This window comes from Malaya genurostris, chromosome 2 (genome assembly GCF_030247185.1).
Source record: "Malaya genurostris strain Urasoe2022 chromosome 2, Malgen_1.1, whole genome shotgun sequence".
In the NCBI taxonomy this organism is placed as follows: domain Eukaryota; kingdom Metazoa; phylum Arthropoda; class Insecta; order Diptera; family Culicidae; genus Malaya; species Malaya genurostris.
Window position 1 is genome coordinate 107,329,854 of NC_080571.1, and position 24,171 is coordinate 107,354,024.

Below are 24,171 nucleotides of genomic sequence, written 5' to 3' on the forward strand. Positions count from 1 at the left end.
TTTTCAAAGGCTTGATACAAAGTGTTCAACAAGTTATAGAAAAAACAACAATGAATGTTTTAATAATTAGATAATTTACAATTCGTCTCCCAAGACCGGGTAACAAATTTTTCAATACTTAATTAATAACTGACTATATCACATTTTAAAATTTAAGTTGTTTTCGGCAGCGTCTGTGATCGGAACAGGGTTTCAGGATGTGCCGCAGAATGGTTCCATTAGTTACTTCCCTGGGCGCTCTTAGTTCTCATAAAGTCATCTCCTTGATAACCATCTTAACCAGTCTAGCTCTCTTCTCCATCATCCAACTGTCCGTAGTGATGCTCATATTCGTGACCGTAATCCTGTTGAACGTGTTCGGTACCAGCATGACCCAAATCGTATCCGTGCCCGCCATGCAGTTTGTGATCAAATTCACTATGATTCTCCAGTGTTAGCCCATGACCGTGATTGTGTTCGGTTTCAGGATGCACGATCTGAAAGTATTACGCCAGAATTATTAGAGTAGTTTGTCGATTGGTTCCATCATTAGCTCGAAATAGTATTAATTTTTCATTATTGGTCGCCTCATCGAAGGATCTTTATCTACAGGGCGAAATATAACCACAGTACAAAGAAACAAAAAGCCATATTGATTGACATAATTTTTCACGTAACTTTAGGTTTTTTTTACACACTCTTTTCCGCAATTTCCATTGTTGTGAAAAACTAAGAACTCAACGGCGATTGATCTACACACTTAAATTGGATTACCGACCTCAGCTGTTCAAATCTCGGCAGGTGATTTTTTCGGTAAAATTCACGTTTTATCACTGCGGTACCTTAAGGTACTGCTGTCAATAAATGTGCATTTGTGCTGATATATCAGTAGAATGGAAATATTCGGTAGTTCGGCTGTTGAAAACTCGTCAAAAAAGGCAAGAATTACCGAACGAAATTAAGTGTGTAAGTTAATCGAATTTAACCAAAAATTTAATCAATGAAACTCATCAGCACAGTAGATATAACTTATCGTTCAGTATAGTTTCACAAGGGCATTATGGAAACAGAGATGTCAGGTAAAAATTTGAAAAATCTTCAGAAAAGGGTTGCAAATGTCTGTATATCCGGAAAAAAAACTGCAGTCAGCAAGTATGTCTTTCTGGCAGGCATTTCTCTATACGCTAAACTGATTTGGCGAGCAAAAAAAAGAAGGTCGCGACAGTTTCAAAAGTCAGTAAATTTTGACGAACGTCTGCGAAAACCTCGATTTTCAAGTCTGCACAACAAAAAATGTCTGCAGCACTATGTACGAAATCTGCAGATCTGGCTTCTCTGTATGGAAACTACCTATGCTTGGAGTGTTTACTTCAAAATTCGAAGGAAAGTACCCAAATTTTGGTAGTAGGCTAGGACAGGACCTGACAATTGTTAATCCACTTTTAGGACCAATTTCGGACCAGCTCGTGATTGGTTGAAATTGACATAAGCAAGTACAAATTGTTGAAATCAAGATTACTGCAGGGTGGTAGAAAAAGTGTTGTCAGTATCGTCGGTAACAATGTAGCATGATATTGGATATTTTATTTTTCGGGTCATCTTTTCAAAATTATTAATATCAATAGGATTAAAGTTCAATTTGTTTTTAAATCCTGTCAATGCGGAAAGTATACGAGTACATTTAACAATCACTGGATGATACAAAGAGAAAGCCTGAAATCACGAAGTGTGATATGGATGAGAATATTGATTATGTTGGTTGAGAATAGCACCGAATCTTTGGATACTTCTGTATGTTATTATTTTTCTCAAATAGAATATGTTGAATACTTTAGTTAATAAAGCTGCAAAATTAATTACCTAAAATTGAGCGTTTTAGAAAAATTTTATTAAACTGTTTCAACTAAACGTTTTCTTCAAAACAAACATCTGATCAAAATGAATCCAGAGCTATATTTTTGACCGATATAACATTTAAGTGTTTTCAAATGATAAATAATTGCATGCTATAAGGGGAGAAAGTTTTCAGAATGAATAATTATCTCTACTGGCAACAGTGATCGCGAGGCATTTATTATTTACAGCAGGGAGCAACCGGAATAAGAAGAGAAATATTTTTCTGGAAAAAGAAGCCAGTTGTCTGGTCCTGTCCTAGGTAGTAGGTATTGGCTAAAGCAAAGACAACATATTAGTCAGATATTCAGATCTCACATTTCCCAAACAAATAATTGGCAACATACTTTTTTGCGAACATGGCACTCTCAGGTGAGTCCACATCAATTCTCGTACATACAAGTAGGGGAGGGAAATGTCAAATTGCTTGCTGTTGCTGAACTGAAGATTGATTTCGCTCCAAGCTGACAGGGTCTGGCTAAAGTTAGACCCTGTTAGCTTGGAGTGAAATCAATCTTCATTTCTCTCAACTACTTGTAAGTACAAGATTTTCGGACTCGCCTGAGGGCACCATGCTCGCAAAAAAAGGATGTTGACAATGATTTGTTCAGGAAATGTTAGAATTGGATATCTTGTTAATATGATGTCTTTGTTAATGCACACCCCTTGAACACTATTAAAGATAAACACTAGATAAGTTCCCAAGTGTATATTACAGGTTCTCTTTGTCTACTTTCTCCTTCGATTATTACGGTCATATCGGCAATCCCTGTGTCTAACACTTTTCATATAATAATGACTAAAACCTTCAATTTTCGATCTGCACTTCAGAATTTGTTTGAAAATACAGGAATATTCCGTAATAATTGAAAGAGAAAGTAAACAAAAAGAAACTTTCATTTGAACTAAGGACCTTTTCTAATGTTCATCGAGTATTAGGTTTGGTACGATGACGACACGATTGAATTTGTATTAATATTAGGTTTTTTACCGTCACTGCTAACCTCAATTGGACGACCACATTTTGACAGTTCAGTAGTGCTGTTTGTAAATAGAGACTTTTTTGTTTGTCTGTTGACAAATTGGATCCATATCGCCTGAATAAAGTTTTAAAACATTTGTTCACAATTTGATACGGTTTGCTTTAGAGATTTATTAAATAAAAGCAAGGATTTTATCGTATCAAAGAACGCTCACTGGCAACTCTTCACACGATTCAATTAGTCCCATCAAAGAGAAACGGATATCTTCGCAACAACAAAAACCCGGCATGGCTCATTTAACATAGAATCGACATCAGTGCGAGAGCGAATTTCTCTCGTTGACATTTCTGAGAATCAAAGGTTAGCACGCTGCTGTGGGAATCCTCTCTGAAGCAACAAACGGTCGCTTATTCTCGTCTCGCTATCCGATTCTATATAGGCAGTTGATAATTGCGATAGAATCATTTTACTATTGCCGCTTATTCTAACTATGTGGATATAACCTTTGTATAAGTTGTGTCTATGAAAATGTCTGTGAATGCTCCACACAAGGGTTTTGAAATATTGCAGCCTAGTATGAGAATCATCAAGTTGAATCATCGATTCGATTTTCTGCGATAATTGTCAACTTGCGATTTTCTCTTGGGAAATTCCACACAGCAACGATCATTATCAGACTGTAAATGTTTTTAAGGGCGTGAAATACTCAGAGTATGAAGTGGAGCGAAGAAATGTAGTGAAATTCTCTCACGGTTCATGCATTGAGAGACTCGAGTTCTTGTAGCATCTTCTACCGGATTGAAAATGTTGTATACAATATAGATAGCAATATAGCAGCTTCTGTCAAATTTTCGGTAATCACCAACACTGAATGAACGTGACTAGTTGCAAAGTGTAAAGATGATTGTTTGAAATGTGTTCTTCGATTTTTGTTTAAGCTTGTTTGTAAACAGTATCGCTGAACTGTCATGGATGAATGCTTGTTCATTTGTAACGACACGATGAAAATCTGATTATTATGTATATCTATGAACACATATTCAAATTAGAATGAACACATAAACAAACCATTGATAGCTGTCAAAATTAGTTCATTTTGATCATTTTTGTGAGGTTAAGTCATGTTCGAGCAAAACCTAATTTCCGTTTTCCAGTTTTGACAGTAGCGGAATTTATTTTCGAACTGCTATTAGAAGAAAACAACATAGAAATTTTAAGTTGAGCTTGTTCTGTACTTTCAAGTGTCATGTTATTATTGGTTGCTTGGATTATCTGAAATATGTCAAAATTTATAGAAACAATAGAGGAACTACCTAGTTTTAAGTTTCAACTATCTAAAATAGCTAAGAGACCACCGAATCATATTACTCAAATTTTTAGTTTTATTTCGAGTTAAAAAAACTACAAAAATTTCATGTAATGAGTCCCAGTAATCAATTATGAGTTTTTTTTTTTTTTATTTTTATTTTTTTTTTTTTTTTTAAATAACTATTTATTGGAATATGAGTTAAAATTAAATTATTAAGATTTAAATTGGGTGTTCAGCCACAAGTGGTGACTTTTCAGCCCTGTCAATCAATTATGAGTTATTTGGACATACTTAAACGCATTCTTAGTTTACAAATTTTTAAACCAATTAATTGATTGTTGTTATATAAGCTGTCAGAGTTCTATCGAAGTACTCATTTTGATTTTGATGATTCGACTTTTCACAATTTTCAAGGTGGGTGATTCGACTCCCCGAAACTTAATTTTATCCGTTTAATCCATGTTAACTTGACTGGTATTTTGTATTTGTTTTGTCTGTGCTAAGATTTCTGTCCATCTTTCAAACAAAGTGAAAAAAGGACGTTCATCATCATTGGTGAAGCAAATTTACACAATAATCTTCGTTCAGTAATTGTTTCATCTTTTGACGAGTTTACACACTAAACTTCATTCAGTTTTTTTTTCATCTTTTGACGAGTTTAGAACAGCCGGACTACGGAACATTTTCATTCTACTGATATATAAGCAGAAATAAACTTTTGTTGACAGCAGTACCCCTAGGTACCGCTGTGATGAAATGTTAATTTTGCTGAAAAAATCAGCTAACGAGGATGGAACAGCTGACATCGGTAAACCAATTTAAGTGCGTAGAACAGCCGAACTACCGAACATTCTGATTCTACTGAAATATCAGACAGCAGTACAGTAAGGAAATGTTCTTTTAATGAAGAAATCAGCTCCTAAACACTTAATTTCTTTCGGTAAATCTTGCCTCTTTTGACGAGTTTTGAACAGCCGAACTACCGAATATTTTCATTCTACTGATATATCAGCACAAATGAACATTTGTTGACAGCAGTACCTCAAGGTACCGCAGTGATAAAACGTGAATTTTACTAATAAAATCACCTACCGAGATTTGAACAGCTGAGGTCGGTAATCCAATTTAAGTGTGTAGGTTCGAACAGCTGAGATCGGTAATTTGTGCTGATATATCAGTAGAATGAGATTATTCGGTAGTTTGGCTGTTCTAAACTCGCCAAAAGATGAAAAAAATACCGAATGAAGTTTAGTGTGTACACATTAATTCATCTTTTGACGAGCTTAGAACAGCCGAACTAACGAACATTCTGATTCTACTGAAATGTCAGCACAAAAAACATTTGTTGACAGCAGTACCTTAAGGTACCGCAGAGATGAATGTTTTTATTGAAAAAATCAGCTACCGAGGTTTGAATAGCTGAGATCGGTAAATTGTTTTTTTTTTCGCAGATAGCCATTAAGCACACAATAATGGCACATCTTTGCGGAAAAAAAGGAATAAAAAAAAAGTTTTTACTGTTTATAACAGACAAGTTATTTATATCCAGAAGCTATGGTTATTGTGATACAGAGAAAAATGTAGATGACCAAAGCATAAACAACCATTCCTTGTTTTATGTTAATTGTCCACATTATACTTTGTATCATAAACAGTTCAATTTGCATAGATAGTCTCAAATGAATCTTTTAAGTAACAAGTGAGCTCACTTTGCATAGTCATTAATCAATTCCAAAATTATGTATTCTTTTCGAAACTCTTTACACCTCCACACGCAGTCACTATCCTACCTTGAGGTTATGCTTCAGCCCGGAGACTTCGACCGGATGTTTCAGGAACTGCTGGTCCTCCTTCTTGACGTAGACAGGAACGGCGTGGAAATGATGAAACTTGAAGCTCTGGTGCGACGTCGCGTGCTTGTGGTCGATGTTGTGATGATGTTCGGTTTCAGCCACTTCTTCATCGTCCTCCCGGTGGTGGATGATACCGGCGAAGCACACGCTGAACAGTGTCACGAGAATCTACGGTGCAATAGTATCGGGGATCAGAATAACGGCATTTGCACTTGTGAATCATTTGTTCACAGATTAATTCAGAACAGTCCTTCGGTATAACTAGAAAAGCACAAATATACAGGCACAATTTCACTCACAATTGATCGAAACATGTTGTTAGGCTAGATCTTCGTTTGAATCACTGGAAGACTGAAATGAGAGCACACACAATAGAGCAGCGAATGTTGACGGTGCACCGGTCGGTTGATGGTATGGTTAAAACATAGCTACTGTTTAGTGCTTTATACTGGAGGCCCCCTCCCGACTGAACTGGTTGGCACTATGAAGGAATGATGTGTGTAGCTTTTCCGATTTAGCGAGACCATGCATATATAGGTTTCGGAAAAAGAGGCTTTCACTACGAGCTACGATGAATTGCTGACTCCGATGGCTGAAAGGTTGACTTGAGTAAGTTTTGTTCAAACCTTCCAAACCTGGAACGAAGAGTTCCATACATTTTTACGTTACCGCTGTGAAGTCATTTCACTCGACAATTGCTGATGGGCGGCAAAAGGTGTTTTTAATAGTATTGTTGTTTTGTTTGTGGCGTACGTAACTTTTCGAATAGTTTTTCAGCAATTCCATAAGCTCCTCACTTCTTTTTCGTTGGGGTCTTACGTTAAGTTTACGGCAATTCACTTGTTCATTCCCATCACATCCCATCACATGTGGGGAGCAAAAAAAGATAGATAAATTTTATGCTTCATCGAGCAGGAAATAGGTAACTAAACCACTTGTTTTGTGATAAAATGCAAAACATTGAGCTTATATGTATCAGAGCATCCAACGTCTACTTTGCTACCATGGGTGCTGAATAAATCATGGCAAATTCGCATAAATCGGCGTCACTGCTATTTAGTTTCCCGTTTTACCCATCATCGATACAGCAGTATCCGATCGATCGAAATGCATCCAAGTGTCGGAAAAGTATTAAGTCATTGATTACCTGCGGTAAGAACCAGTTTTCTGATTCGACGCTGATCATCATTTTGCACTGTGATGTTATGCAATGACGGGCATTGAACTTTGTGAAGCGATAGATTGAGAGACGATACTTCCTTCATGTACGTACTTTATATGCTTTCAAAGTGATGCTCTATCCACTAACAGCTTTCAACGTAATGGTAAGTGGTTCAAGATGAACTGGTGACCACGTGTTTGTATATGTTTCCTAATGATTTTTATACAATCCGGAGAACTTTTGACCTTGGAATTACTTGCTTCTCGGATAAGAGTAAAGTCGTCGATAAAAGGGATTTATACAGTTATACCACATTTTCCTGAAGTTCAATCCACAGATTTGACTTTGAATTTACCGCTGCTAGAATATATTGGAAGTATAGAAAAGTTCGCGCCGTTGTTTTTTTTTCTTCAGATTTTGAAACTTTATTGACAAAAATGGTTACAAAATCAAAATGCAAAGTATTGTAAATTGCTGGTCATTACTTTTTCCATCACTCTGGTAATTCACGGATATACTTTACGAAAAACTTTCGACCGGTCTAGATGCAATCCACGAATAGATCCATTTTTTGACTTCTTCATAATTGTAGAAGTGCTGGTTAGATAGGCCATGCTGCAACGATCGAAACAAATCGTAATCAGAAGGAGTAATGTCCGGGGTATACGGCGGATGTAGTAGAACTTTCTATGTAAGCTGCCTAAAAGTGCACTTACCGGCTGTGGATTATGGGAGGGCGAACATTGTTATGTTGAAAAAAACCCTTCTTAATCCACCTAGTGCTGTGATAATGCCTTTCTCTTCTTTCATAACAGTCTCATGAAAATATATTTCATACTTTTATTCAGTGTTGGTGATTGCTGAAAAATTGACAGAAGCTGCTCGATTTTTATCTATATTGTATACAACATTTTCAATCCGGTAGAAGATGCTACAAGAATTCGAGTCTCTCAATGCATGAACCTCGAGAGAATTTTTCTACATTTCTTCGCTCCACTTCATACTCTGAGTATTTCATGGCCCTTGAAAAAAATTTCAGTCTGATAATGATCGCCGCTGTGTGGAATTTACCAAGAGAGAATCGCAAGTTGACAATTATCGCAGAAAATCGAATCGATGATTCGACTTGATGATTCTCATACTAGGTTGCAATATTTAAAAACCCTTGTGTGGAGTATTCACATACATGTTTATAGACACAAATTATACAAAGGTTATAAGCACATAGTTAGAATAAGCGGCAATAGTGAAATGATTCTATCGCAATTATCCACTGCCCATACAGAATCGGATCGCGAAACGAGAATAAGCGACCGTTTGTTGCTTCAGAGAGAATCCCCACATCAGCGTGCTAGCCGTTGATTCTCAGACGGTTCACCGAGAGAAATTCGCTCTCGCACTAGTGTCTATTCTATGTTAAATGTACCATGCCGTTTTTTTGTTGTTGCGATGATTTCCGATTCTCTTTGATGGCACTGATTTAATCGTGGAAGAGTTGCGAGTGAGCTTTCTTTGATACGATAGAAGCCTTCCTTGCTTTTATTATATAATTTCAGATACTAATTTTGACATCAATTGATTCAGATTGATTCAAGTAGTTCACAAAAGCATGCTTCAGTGTTTATGTCACACAGTCAGCATCATTTTTCCAAACTAGTGCTTGACATTTGTGTAGGATATTTTTATGAGAACAGTGATGCTAATCTAAAAAAACCCTTCTCAGTCCACTTAGTGGAATTTTCATATATCTTGAAAAATCACCATAGCGGGGGGTACATGACATTTTCGAAATCGAAAAAATAATTTTGATGCCGAAAGGCTTAGAATTGCATGAAACGTCGAGATTTAGTGTCATCTCGAAAAAAATATTTTTTAGAAAAAATCGACTTTGTGGGATTTTTTTTTGTGATGACACTAAATTTCGATGTTTCATGCAGTTTTAAGAGTTTCGGCATCAAAAAAAATTTTCGATTTTGGAAATTTCATGTACTCCCCCCTATGGTGCTTTTTCAAGATCGAAAATTGTCAAACCTTTACCACCGGGCAGCACCCCTTACGCATGTCCGATTTAGCTCAAATTTTGCATGAAGGCTTTTTTCGAGGTGCTTAAACTTTTGAGCACTAGAGTTCAACGAGAATAGAGGTGATCCTAAAATTAAACCAACGTGTTTTGTCGGTTACGTCACATATACATGGAACCAAAAGTCACAGCCATTTGATATTCGAACTTGATCAATGGCCCGACAGTAGCTTTCAAACGAGCCCAAGTTTGTTAAAATCGGTTCAGCCATCTCTGAGAAAGTTGAGCGCCGTCAAATATCTTCGAAAAGTGCACACACATACACACACACAGAGACATTTTCCGATCTCGTCGAACTGAGTCGAATGGTATATAATACTATGGGTCTCCGAGGCTCTGTTCGAAAGTCGGTTTCCCAGCAATTCTAATACCTTTCTATAGATAAAGGAAAAATAGTTTGTCGTATCTATCGCTGCATTGCGGCCGTTTTTCTTGCAATGCTCAGCTCAAAAGATTCAATTATCATCGGTAAACCTCCCCCGTGATTCTTTCAGTCGGCTACAGCAGCTCATAATACACCACACCCTGCTAGTCTCACCATTTACAAATGACACCTTCAGGCCATGAATATTATAATATGAACGGATGTCGATGATGATGTATGGCCAGGGGATCCATACATTGCTCAACGTTTTGGATTATCGCGATGAATCCATTTTATATTGCCAGTAACAATTTGATGCAAAAAAATCTTTTACTTTTGTGCAGTTGGAGCAGTTGTTCGCACGTGAAGAAACGGCCTGTAACTTCCCTTGGTTTCAATTCATACGGTACCCAATTGCCAACCTTTCGTACCATTGCTTCTAATCAGTGGCGAATAGATGATTGAGTAATACCAAGTAATTTCGCAAGTTTTTCTTGCGTTTGCGACGGGTCTTGATCGAGCAATTCCTCCAATTTTTCATATTTGGTGACGCTCCTACTCGATCTTCGTATTCGTCAAAATTGATACTTTTGAACAGTGCAAACTACACGTTCGCTCAGCTAGAGCATGCTCATTACACACTTCTCCAAACTACGATGATTTTCGGCGGCTATTTTCTTCATGTTGGAATAATTGAAATAATGAAGCAGAACTCTCCACAAAAATGCTTTATTCTCCACAAAATTTGACATTTTCGTTTAAAAAAAATTCAAACAGTCTTATTAAAACATATTCTTTTATTAAGCTAATCTGAACAATTAAAAGAAAGCGTGTTTCAGCGCTTACGTCGCATATTCGACAACGTTCCCGAAACCAAAAGTATCAATTATACATTTAAGGTTAGATTTGTCGGTTAAGTCATTTAAGCTCGAATTTGAATAATGAACCTTATTGAAAACGAGCGTATAAGAAAAACTGCGGTTTGTTGGTTACGTCACTTTTTATATCCTATCTTCGGAATAGGAAGGGTCAGACATTTGATCTTCGAACTTGATCCACAACCCATCAGTAGCTAGCAAAATAATCGAAGCGTGTTGAAATCGGTTAAGCCATCTCCGAAAAAAATGAGCGCATAGAACCAGGAAAGCCAAAATTATTTTGTTTGGCCGTCTACTGACAATGACTACCGATTGGAATAGTTTTGTGGCGAGTTAAGTTATTTTAAGTTTTTCACTCCGCCGCTTTTAGTTACGGTATGATTATTTGAAAAATCTTCAACCTGAAATTCCGAAACCAGATGTCGGATCCACCTAAGTTTGTGAAAATAGGTCAAAAAAATCTCTGGGAAAAGTGAGGAAGTCATTTGGAACAGGAATTTTTACTCCAATCACCCTGTAATTCCGAAACCGGAAGTCGGATCGAAATAAAGTTCAGGAACTTTGTAAAGGACAATTGTACCTTTCATTTAAATTTCAGTTTTTTAGAATCGGTTCAGCCGTCTCTGAGAAAAGCTAGTGCACTTATTCTAATTTTTTTTGAACATATCACCCTGTAATTTCGGAAGTCGGATTCGAATGAAATTCAGGAACTTTGTATGGGGCTACTAGATCTTTCGTTCAAATCTAAGTTCGTGAATATCGGTTCAGCCATCTCCGAGAAAAGTGAGTGCAAAAAATGTTACATACATACATACATACACACACACACAAAAATCGGGTTTCACAGTTATTGCATAACCTTTCTATATGAGGAAGACAAAACGTGAAATGGAACACATCCATATACACGCACACACATACATTTTCCGATCTCGTCGAACTAAGTCGAATGATACATAAAACTATTCAGGTTCATCTGTAGATCTGTAGAAATCCGTAGATCTACGGAAAAAATCCATAGGGTTGGCTGGATTCCTTGATGTGGTTCTACGCAAAGAATCACCTACGAAGTATGCTGAAAATGAATGGTTAAATTCCACAAAAGGAATGCAAAACAATGACTTTGCTTTTAAAACTGTTGTAGGATTGAGTAACATAGATATTTGAACTTGTAAGCCAGCTGTGACAGTCTTCGGATTCTGGTTCCGGAAACAGATATTTCAAATGTTCAATACGAAACATGCATCGATTTCTCGAGAAATGCTAATGAGAAAGGAACCATTTCACCATTAGGTGAATAAAAACAGGTTTTCTAACTCAAATCACCTTGTTAATTCGTAGCCGGAAATTGGATCCAAACGCAGTTCAGAAATTTTGTGTGGGACCTTAAGACCTTTCATCAGAATCTAAGTTTGTGGAAAGCGGTTCAGCCATCTGCAAAAAAATCGATCTTTTCGCCATCTTTTCTCATGGATGGCGCGACCGATTTTCACAAACTTAGTTTCAAATGAAAGGTCTTGTAGTCTCTAAATCGACCTCAAATATTCTCCAATTGATAGTTTTTATCAGTAGACGGTAAAACAAACCGATTCCGGTTATTGTTTGAAGAATCGAAAAAAAAATATTTTGAAGAATACCACAGTTCCAATTTAAATTTCATTTTATGTTAGACTGTTTTCTCTTCCATGAGTTCAACCAATAGCTATCTTATATTGAATAAAAGTGATGAACTGATACAAACAAACTTGAAATAGTTATAAGATCATGTACAAAAAAAATGTATTTCATTTGATGTAATTTATAATAGCAACTCGCTTGATAAAAACAGTGTTTATATTAACTAATGAATACCAATATACTAATATGGTATTCGAAATGTATTAGGTTTAAAGTACTATGTATTGTGGATGTCACGACGAAGAAAAACTTATGTATATTGCCTTGAAATAAACGTATTTATGGAAAAAAATATCACAGTATTATATATGATTGATATGAGAAAGGCATCATTACACCACTAGGTGGATTAAAACAGGTTTTTAAGCTTTTCTTCACTATTACCGGTGCGTTTGGAAGCAGAAGCCGGGGACTAGTAGTCTCAAATTAGATTTATATATCCACTAGCTAACATGGTCTGCCAACAAGATGAATTTACCAGTAAATTTTGCCATCACTTTTGAAAAAATCCTCATGAAATTGAAATTTGTTCACTTACTGTGCGGTACTAACGGAACAAAAAGTCGGATCAGGATCAACTTTTCGGGAACTTTTTAAGGTATTTCAAGACCTTTTATTTGCATCTTAGTTCGTACAAATCAGCTTAGAAATTTGAGTACGCTAAGAAATTAAGTACGAATTTTCTCATAGATTTGCACATATTGCCTTGTAAATCCGGAGCCGGAATTCGAATAAAAATAAAATTTAATGGCAAGTTATGAGACCATAAGACTTTTCGTTTGAATATAAGTTTGTGAAAATCGGTCACGCCATCACTGAGAAAAGTGAGTGACAATTTTTTTCATTTTTTTTTGTGCATATCACCCTGGAATTCCGGAACCGGAAGTCAGATCGGTTAATAATTCAATAGTCCTCTCCGAGACTAATCATTGTGCTTGCGGAGAAGGTTATCGGGATATTGATCATGTCGTTTGGACATGCGTGGAGTATCGTGATGTCAGATCTCAACTAATAAATTCTTTGCGTACCCAAGGTAAACTATCCAATATCCCAGTTCGAGACATTCTTGCTTGTCGTGACCTTTCATACATGAAACTTATTTATCATTTCATAAAGAAAATTGGAGTTTCAATTTAATAAAGGCCCCTTTTAAGACTTAGTTCTGATCCCAGCTGCGTCCATGAGTTCAACCAATAGCTAAATTAGAATAAAAATTATGTAATGATACAAACAAACTCGAAACAGTTTATGAAATTATCAACAAAATGTCTGAAAATAACAGCTTATTTTATAATTTATAGAAGTTAATCGTTTGGTTCAAATAATATTTCCGAGTAGATCTCATAATTAATGACGAGTTACCTAAGATGATATTTAAGCTATAAGAGAATATGTTTTAATAAATTCAAAACGTTGTGACTATGTTAGAATTAAATTAGGATAAGAATATTATGTAAAAGTGATGCTACGGCGAAGAAAAACTTATGTAAACTGCCTTAAGAAATAAACGTATTTATGGAAAAAAAAATAATTCAATAGTGATATATGGAACCATAAGACCTTCATTTGAATGTGAGTTTGTGAAAATCAGTTCAGCCATCTCTGAGAAAATCGAGTGACTTTATTTGCTACATACACACATACATACATACATACACTAACATAGACCTTCTGCGATCTCGACGTACTGAGTGGAATGGTATAATTTTCGTTTTTTTTCTAATTCTTGGAAAACCATTAGACTTTTTTTCGTTGTATATTATTTTTAGAGCGCTCAATTGATTTCATAAAACTTATGTTTGGGCACCATTTCTATTTCTTTCTAAAATCAGTCGCCAATTTCTGGAAATGTTCTTCAATCTATATTCAGCTTTTCACTTACGTACCAGGTATTGTTTCTATGTTACTATTATGCTCCTGGTAGAGGGTACAGTGAATCAATTTCATTTTTTTTACTTTGTACATGCTATTTCAGTTTCTGCGGATGATTATAATGATCCTACTATTACGCGAAACGATTAACGTATACTCGGTATATTGCGGTGTGTCTAATTTGGCATTACAAACCGCCTTTTAATCGTGCTTATAGGGTACCATGTGCCCATGTGGTGTCATGTCTATTATTTATTTTATGTAATCCAAACAACCCCCGAGAAATTGTCCTCGCTTGTTGGTTTTTAGTCGGTGGGAAATCAATTGTATGTTTGCATCGAATTAGATTAATGTGCATTAACAAATGTTTATTTTTTCGTTTTTTGCTGTTGCTTAGTTGCGTATAAAAATCTTTCGCTCGTAGGCTTATTTTTTTCATCACATCTGTTAATTTTTATGATTTTGTCAAAGCGCTGCCGACGCAGTCGTTGTCTGCTTGTCTTACTGTTACTGTGGTATAAAGAATTACGTGTGTCTTAAAATTCGCGGTTATGCAACAACCTTCGGTGTAGCAAATCCCGCGAGAAACTTAAGATGATGACGGGAACGACCGAAACCCTTTCGCATGGCTCTGCACACAATTATTTCTACGCTTATGTTTCTTGGGCCCGGTTTTCGAGAATAGTACAATTATTTCATTGCACACTGAAGCCAAGATAATCGTTCCGTATAATATGGGCGAAGTGTAGGTGCTTGCGAAGTCGAATTTCAAGTGATTATTTCGAGTAGAAAGGAACAGGTTGTTTGACTGTTATGTGAATGTGGAATTATGGATCAATTGAATCGCTCCATAGAAGCTTTACATAAGTGTTTTGTTCACATTACTGTACAGTAATATCACGAAAGCAAACTCTGAGGAAGGAGTTTCTTGTAAAAGCAAACTAGTATTTCTAATTGCTGATGTTGCAATGTAGTGATATTAATTTTCTTTGACTAAGATAGATTAGCGAAAATTTTCAATGCTTCAAACTAGCTCTCTTTAATAGTCTAATCACAAACAAACAGGCATGACAATTCGAGTAGATTATTCAAAAACAATATAATTTTGTAACATTATTCACTGTCAGTACACCGCTTGTATTACGCAAACGCTTTGCTTTTTTCTATTGAAAGGTAAATAAATTGCTGGAAAAACTGAGTTTTGATCAGGGAACCCCAGTGTTATATACCATTCGACTCAGCTCGACGAGATCGGGTAATGTCCCTGTGTGCACTTTCCAAAGATTTCTCTCGCCGCTTCTTTTCTTCCGTGGATGGCTGAAGCAGGATCAATTTAACAATGAATGTCAGTATTGGAAAATATAGTTCAAATCGTTCTGTTTTGGAAGAAATTCATTTGTGGCACGAATGTTCATAGCATTATTTGAGCAATGAAAATCTCGTCTAAGCACGGGCAACTCGTTGCACAAAACCATCAATCAATTTGACAGGGGCTAACGGAAAGTAGATCGACAAATGTCGGTCACCAAACACCGCTGCGAGTAATCGTTTTGCTATTAATAGGTGTAGCCGATACTCCCATATGGTATAATGAAATATACCATCACCAATGACTGGAAAAACAAAGTCTATCAACCTATTGCCGGTCGAGTTTCCGCCCATGATATACCAAGCTAGCGGTTGTGAAACATGCGCACCCCAATGCGTTTCTTGCTCAGCATAAATTTGAATATGATTTTCCCTTTTGAAATTTAGGAATTGTCTTACTGTGTGCGATGCCTTAGGGCGTGTTTACAATTTTTTGGAGAATTGATTGGGCTCATGTATCAATAAATTGATCACATGTTGATACATTGAAGGTTACGGCTATTGTTGTTTAGCGTTGGTAATATAAGCGATTATGTGGTCTTGACTACTCTCACTATAGTAAGCAACTAAATTTGAATAAACTAGAAAAGAAAATGATATTATTTCAAGTAAGTATTTCATTGCTTAGGTGTATTTTTTTGTTTAGAATTACTGAGATAATAATTCTATAAAAACAAACTGATACACTGATGAGTAACAGCTAGAAATGCATATCTGTATGCTTAGTAAAAGTGTAGTAACATGACATTTAAATATTAGAATTTAAGAGTAATTATAAGGAGAAATTGTGATACCTAATTTATTTGAATTCATACTGCGATTAGGGTAAAACAATGTAAATATCCATGATAAAATTTTAAATGACTAATACCTATTCAACAAACCCATTATTAAAGTTGTTTAGTACAAATTTGGGGCTTTCGCTGTACTCAGTAGAGATGGTCGGGTATCGGGTATTTTACCCGAAACCCGACCCGTACCCGTACCCGACGGATTTATGGTCGGGTACGGGTAAAAATTTTTATTTTCGGTCGGGTACGGGTCGGGTACGGGTAAAAAATTTTACTGGTCACTCGGGTACGGGTCGGGTACGGATAAAAAAATTTACTGCTCACTCGGGTACGGGTCGGGTACGGGTAAATTTTTTTTTCTGATCGATTACCCGACCATTTGTACTTCACATAAATATGTTTACATGTTGAAGAGAATTTTTTATTGCAAAACAGTTCTTCCGAAAAATAAACAGCTTGATTGATATTCGCGCCTAGGACCAGACCTGACAACTGGCATTTTTTCCAGAAAAAACGTTTCTTTTCTTCATTTAAAAAAAACGATCAATCATATTTAATACATATTTAATAAGACACACTGCACTGAAATAAAAATCTTATTTATAATAATAAAATTTGTCATATGAATCATATGCAGAATATAATTTATATAAGTTATATGCAAACTTATAATCTTTATTTAAAGTGTACGTTAAACCTAAATAGACGTTACCATAATGAAAGTTATAAGAATATCCTATATAATGTATATAAAAATCCGATAAAACCTAACTCGTTACATAATTTATATTCATTTGATATGTCTTATGAATCGTACGCAGATGGTATTTCACAAAAGACATATGACATCTTATGACCTTTAATGTAACTTATTTAATCTTTATGATATAGATAAAAATACCATATACAAGTTATGCGGAAAGTCGATAAAACTTAAGCCAATATAATTTAATATTTAATATTTCATTCAATTTCGTTCAAGGATATGCCCTAACGGATTATGAAATAAATACCCGGTACGTCTCATCACTCTGTCTGTCTAATAAGAGGATTTAATTTTTTTATTTATTGTCTCGGGATCCTACTTCTCCTTCGCAAATATCATTAGGTGCTCCCTTACAAAACTAATGACTTGTATAGCTCAAATCCTCGAGAAAAGAAGTAGTTTCCGATTCGTTGTGCGTCTGATTCGTCTGGTAACAGTAAATATCCGATGAAATCAGCCAGTTCCAAAGAAGCAAGTGTAGTTGAAATATTAAAATAAATTTTCATTATGAAACTCATTTGATCTATATATAACTGATATATAGAACTGGGATGACCTCCATCATCAGTTAGTTATACATAAATGTTATGAAACTAGTCATATGGTATAGATACCTATCTATATTAATTCGAAGTGAATAAAATATGCGCTTCATAAATTGTTTCAATGTACGAGGTCTGTTCAAAAAGTACCCGGAATTCTCATTTTTCTAAAAAAATATTTATTTATTCGTCTACATCTATATGGTCCCCTTCAAAGTAATCCCCCCTAGATATAATACACTTATGCTAGCGTTTTTTCCAGTCTTCGAAACACCCCTGATAGTCACTTTTTGTAATGCTCTGTAGCACTTTCAGCGATTCTGCCTTTATCTCTTCAATCGATGAAAAACGCTGTCCTTTCATGGGTCTCTTCAACTTTGGGAACAGGAAAAAATCACACGGAGCGATATCTGGTGAATAAGGAGGTTGGGGCATGATTAAAGTCTTGTTTTTAGCCAGTTTTTTTCAGCAGTTTTGGAACGAATTTTGCTGCCTCTCGTTTCATGCCCAAAACATTTGAAAAAATATGATGGCATGAGCCAACTGATATGCCAACTTCATCAGCAACTTCTCTAATAGTGATTCGGCGATCATCCATGATAATTTTTTCCACTTTTCCCACATTTTCATCGATTATTGACGTGCTGGGTCGACCGAAGCGTTCGTCGTCTTCAACGTCTTCGCGGCCATCTTGGAAACGCTTATACCACTCGTAAACACTTGTTTTTTTCATAGCAGACTCACCGTAGCCTCTCTGTAACATTTCGCACACTTGGTTACACTTTATTTCATTTTTCACGCAAAAATTTAATACAAATTCTTTGACTCTTCAATTCTTCCATTGTTTAAACTAACAAAAATCGCCGAGCTCAAAAAACATGTCTACACCAGTCGCTACAAGACAGAATGTAAACAATGAATATAGCTGAAAATTTCACCATACATTAGGGACATATATACCAACACAATAAAAAAAATTTGACCACCGGACTCTCCAGACGTGCGCAATTAAAAAATTCCGGGAACTTTTCGAACAGACCTCGTATGTTGTGTGGATATCTAGTAATGGTTATAGGGCGCGCCAATAAATTTGACTCAGACTGGAAATTTCATTCGTTATATGAAAATAATTTCATTCGTTATATGAAATATTTCATAAGATTATCTTATATATTTTACATGATGTTGAATACACTTTGTAGATATCAATGGAAATCCTAATAGTGAAAAATCATAAGAACATCATATAATGTGAAAATGAGAATTTAGCTCAGTGTGCCTTAGCTCTAAGATGTTGCGGTCAGACCCTACTTTTCAAGTTGGTTTTAATGGACTTCCATTTTAAAGCTGTTTAATGCACAATCCAGTAAAAAATATTTGATTCATATATAAAATGTAGTGTAGTACTAATATCACATTCAGATACCAGAATACTGTTATTTTAAATTGTGGTTGGAGATTTTCAAAATTTTCATATAAATCATTAGGATTCTAACCATAAAAATATGAACATTAATTTCAGGAAATCTTCATAGAAGTTCTTCTTATTCTTCACTTCTGGGTGGTGTCACCCTAAGACAAGACCTGACAACTGGCTTCTTATTCTTCCTTTCGAATCATCCTTTTCGTCATTTTCGCCCTGTGGGATAAATACTAACGTATCGACGACAGTGTAGCCATATTTACAGATGTTTAAATAATTTTATGCTAAGAAAAATATATTTATTTAATTTAAATTTTTAGACTCGGTTTTTGATTTGCAATAAACATGAAAAATGTTTTGGTGAATGCATTTTTTATTACATATTAATGCTTAAAAACAATTAATTGAGCTTTGATGACAAAACACGAAATATCTCATGTTGAACTAAAAATCGATTCCATTGTTGACGTATTACTGGATCGTTTGGAAACCGCAAAAAATCTTGTTTGGATAGAATTGCTTAGTGCGACCACAGTGTGAAACACAACAGTACATTTTTCTCGTAAAACTAAACACACTTTCGAGTTTACACTAATTTAACAAATCTTTTATGGTTACACTTTAATTCACTACAAAGACACTTCAATTCACAAAAAAGGCTTGATGCTGATTTTATTACACAGTGCTGCCACTATAAACTATAAACAATTTTCATTTTCATTAATGAGCTAAAATTATTCTTTTTAATAAACTTGATTTCTGATTTTCTTTATACTTGGCATCATTGCTCGCGTGCCCTGCAAATATTTTTTCTTTTCACAATGTGCGGGTGGCAACTTCAAAATCAGCCAATCAGAAACTGGTCCATTTTGGAACAAAAGCAGCCCCCCCAGTTGTCAGGTCTTGTCTTAGGTGTCACCACACTTGAAATGACACCGATTGATGGCACAGCAAGTTGGGCTATATTGCCAGTTAATTTTCGTTTCTTTTCACTGGACTACAAGTGAAAATCTCGATGCGTGACAATGTGTCGCAAAAGTACGGGTGAAAATCTTTTCTCGTGAAATACTCAAATTTTCACCGTGTTTACTCGTTGAGGGTTCCACCGGAGTTGGCACAGTTCAATGGCTGTAAAAACCACCAGCTACCGTTAACATCGTGGGTGTGGGTTTGCGAGGGCTACAAAACGGGCATATTTGACAGATTAATTTAAATCAAAATCATAATTCATTCTGCTTTGTAGTAAAGAATTGTAACCAAAAAAAAATTCTCACGAATGTTCAAACTACTTACACTTGAAGGACTCACTGTTCACCATTTTCAAAATTGAATTTTTCACACCGGGAATACACGTACATTATTTGATGTTTGGTCAATTCACGTAAACGAACTGATGATACTCTATACATTTTAGGGGATGTTCGCATAACATTCATTTTCGTCACGTATAATATTCAATATGACATTAGGAACCTTTTTACGTGATTTTTCAAGTGATTCGAATGTGAATTTTTATTTGTGTGTCAAGATAATGAGCACACTTACTTGTGATTCTTAAGAATTGAATTAAAAGTCGCACTGTTTCGTAAAAACCATACCTACCCAAAATCGAATACAACGGGTATTACAACATTTTGGGTAAATATGCTTCTCGAAAAATTTGAGTAGATGTTACTCGCTTTTGTTGACATTTGTAAATAAGTATAAAGTACCAAAGACATTGGAAATCTATTCATGCTTCACAGTGTATTTTTATTTTTAAATGTAAACAAGCATTTTAATGTATTTTACTTACCAACTAGAGCCTGATCCGGCTCGCTATCTAAAACACTTTATTTTTTCCATCCTGAATTTTTGTAAAATTTTTACTACTCATTCGGGTCGGGTACAGGTACGGGTAATTTTTAATCGGGTACGGGTCGGGCACGGGTAAATTTTTTTTATTTTTTATCGGGTACGGGTCGGGTACGGGTAATTTTTTTTATTTTTGTTCGGGTACGGGTCGGGTACGGGTAATTTTTTTAATTTTTAATCGGGTACGGGTCGGGTACGGGTAAATTTTTTTGCTGATCACTCGGGTACGGGTCGGGTTCGGGTATAAGAATTTCTATACCCGACCATCTCTAGTACTCAGCATTATTTTTTCATCAGTATTTAACAACAGAAGATTTGCATTCAAGAAAAATGCACTCGAACTTGTTTAACATTTTTCAATACAGCGGTTCTTTCAGGAACTAAAAATCGATCTCAAAGAACTATTTGATGTTTTCCGGCAACTAAAATATATTAGCAGTGTGAATTCCAATTGACGATTGGTATAAGCCACATCTTCCATCGAAAACTTGTTAAATTTGAATATTTACTTTGACTAGGCTTCGTTCCAAACATTACGAGTTCAATTAACTTGCTTAGGGCATGTTCAGGAGTGTTCTAGTTCATGATGCATAATTTATGTCAGTTTTGAAATTTAAATCTAGAAATCGGAACAAAATAAACTGGCAGCCCCAGCAGTGTTTTATCTGTGTTTGAAATATTGAAAAAATGGAACGGCAGCGTATACCAGTTTTAAATTTGACAGTAGAACTGTTCGAATAAATAATCGGCTTACGGGGATACGTTTGTTTCAGTTTCAGTTATATTATAGATCACCCATATTAATCTTGCTCCTGCTGAATTTGCTCTTAGAGATCAATTTATAAAACAAGTATACTCATAATTGTTTTTCTTTTAATACTCGAATCGAATATTTACAGTGTGTGTGCTTACTTCTATACATTTATATCTCGTCACCCAGCCACCTTTTCATGTTCATTTTTTGCGCTGGTGCACATTATTTTTTTATCAATCGCTAGTTACGTACATGATAGAAGCAGCGATGTCAGATCTACGGAAATCTCCGTAGATCTACGGATTCGAACATTTTCTACGGATCTACGGATCCGTAGACAAAATCTACGGGAATTGGATTTTTTCTACGGAAATCTACGGAAATTAAAATTTATCAACGGAGAACTACGGAAAAAAGTTTTGTCTGACGAGCAAAAAAAAGCTTTTTCACCGTGAGCGCTTCCGAGAAAAATTCCAATCTACGGAAATGACACTACTACTATCTGGCATCGCTGGATAGAAGTAACTTGAAAAGGAAAATCAAACCATCGTTGATTTGTGATTGATTTTTGTTTTTCGTCATGACGTGTAGTATTCAAGAACTTAATTTATCGCGTGTGTTGTGCAATTCACACTGTTTATACGTGTTGCTTTCTTGCATATGAGAGACATAGGCATTTTGCTCAAATGCTACCGAACGTTTCCATGATTTGGAGAATATTATAGGCTCAAGTAACATTTTTGTAAATTTCAATTTTCTTGGCTCATTCATCCCACATTAGACATGGTCGGGTAAGCAATTTCTTGTACGCACGCTCGGCTCGTATCTGTTTAAAGTGAAAAAATCGTTACCCGTGCCCGATCTGGACCCGAGAAAGAATGTTTTTTCTGAACCCTAACCAGAAAAAAACAGAAACTTGACCATCTCTATCCCACATATCTGTTCTAAAACTAAGGTGGCTGTTACCTTTTATCAACATAAAATATCCAAACTGAACATTCTATGTGGGATGATATAATTTGTGTTTTTTATTACTAAGTACATTCGTTAACATACAATTCAAAATTGTGCCAAAAGGCATATGTTAACTAGAAAAATTCTTCTACAGAAGAAATGAAACATGTCAAACATGAACTTTATTCGCCATAAGTTCATTTGTGATGTCATATTAGGTTTTGCACGAACATGACATAACCTCACAAAAATGAACAGAATGAACTTTTTTTGACAGCCGACGTGTACTTGTTTACAGTTTAAAAGTTCATCGGAAGTTCATCGTTCGAATGTAAAAATTGCAAGTCGCCTCACACTCAACAGATTCATACATAAATCGCTCCTTGATGCTGGAAACACATACAGGGCAATCTTTTTAGTTATTTTCAATGTGGAATACGTTTTTAACTTGCAGTCGCAAAACAAAACAAGTACACGGTAACTGTCAAAGATGAACTTGATTCATCGGCAGTTCATTTGTGTCGTCATCGTGCAAAACCTAATTGCAAAACGAACATGACATAACCTCACAAAATGAACAGAATGAACTTTTTTTTGACAGTCGACGTTTATTTGTTTACAGTTTAAAAGTTCATCAGAGGCTCATCGTTTGAATGTAAAAATTGCAAGTCGCCTTACAGTTCACACTAAACAGATTTATACAAATATCGCTCCTTGATGCTGGAAACACATACAGGGCAATCTTTTTATTTCTTTTCACTGTGGAACGTTTTAACCAGGCACTTTTTCGTCATTTTTCAAATTTTAAAACAAAACAAACATACGGCAACTGTCAAAAACGAATTTGATTTATCGACAGCTCCTTTGTGTCGTCATCGTGCAAAACGTATTACGCATTCAAATTAGAATGAACACGTAGCGAAACCACCATTAGCTGTCAAACTATGTTAATTCATTGATTTTGATTATGTGAAGTTATGTCATGGTCGTGTAAAACATAGGTAGTTGTCAAATGATGTCCATTCAATGAATTTCGTGAGTTTATGTCATATTTGTGCAAAACTTAATACATACACTGCTCACTGACGCGCGGAATGGACAGCACTCGTTTCTTCATCAGTTAAACCGTCAATTGAAACTCAATTTAGGTTGTCCTGAATAAGGCCGATTTGACCGATCGGACCTATCCGGTACCGACTTCTTTTCAGCTTCGTCTATGGCTGAGCTACACGGAGAAAAATCTGTGGTACTATCAACCATATTGAAGGTTACCTCAATCAAATTTCTACATTGAAATTTGCACAACCATGTTTTTGATTTACTTTGACTGACTATGAACTTCGAAATAAACTGGAGTACAAGGTTGTTTTTAGCTCCGATTTTAACGTATTTTCAACAAATATTCGTTTGGAACAACTATAATTATGATTGTTCCAGTTTGACAGCTGAAAACTCTTAGGTAAATTCAACCATACTTCACAACTTATTTCAAACAACGTTTGGATTACACATACTTTGATTTATTTTTAAAATGAGCAACAAAATAGTGAGTGCTATCATTACTTCTTGTTGATTCAAAGAAAAAGTTTGTTCGAACGAAATGAGAAGTTTTGAGGTAGAACGCTAAATTTTTGTTGAGGGAAATTAAATTAATTTATTCTTTCGTTTG

General features: G+C 35.5%; 1 protein-coding gene across 1 annotated transcript; it reads right to left on the bottom strand.

The window, feature by feature from the left end:
* Nucleotides 1-145: 145 nt before the first annotated feature.
* On the bottom strand, nucleotides 146-6,565 carry LOC131431735 (histidine-rich glycoprotein). The gene is made up of 3 exons (XM_058597600.1): nucleotides 6,317-6,565; nucleotides 5,955-6,185; nucleotides 146-476 (listed from the first exon to the last, which is right to left on the bottom strand). Exons 1-3 carry the CDS (start codon nucleotides 6,329-6,331, stop codon nucleotides 285-287), a joined length of 438 nt encoding a protein of 145 aa, XP_058453583.1. The 5' UTR covers nucleotides 6,332-6,565; the 3' UTR covers nucleotides 146-284.
* Nucleotides 6,566-24,171: the final 17,606 nt, after the last annotated feature.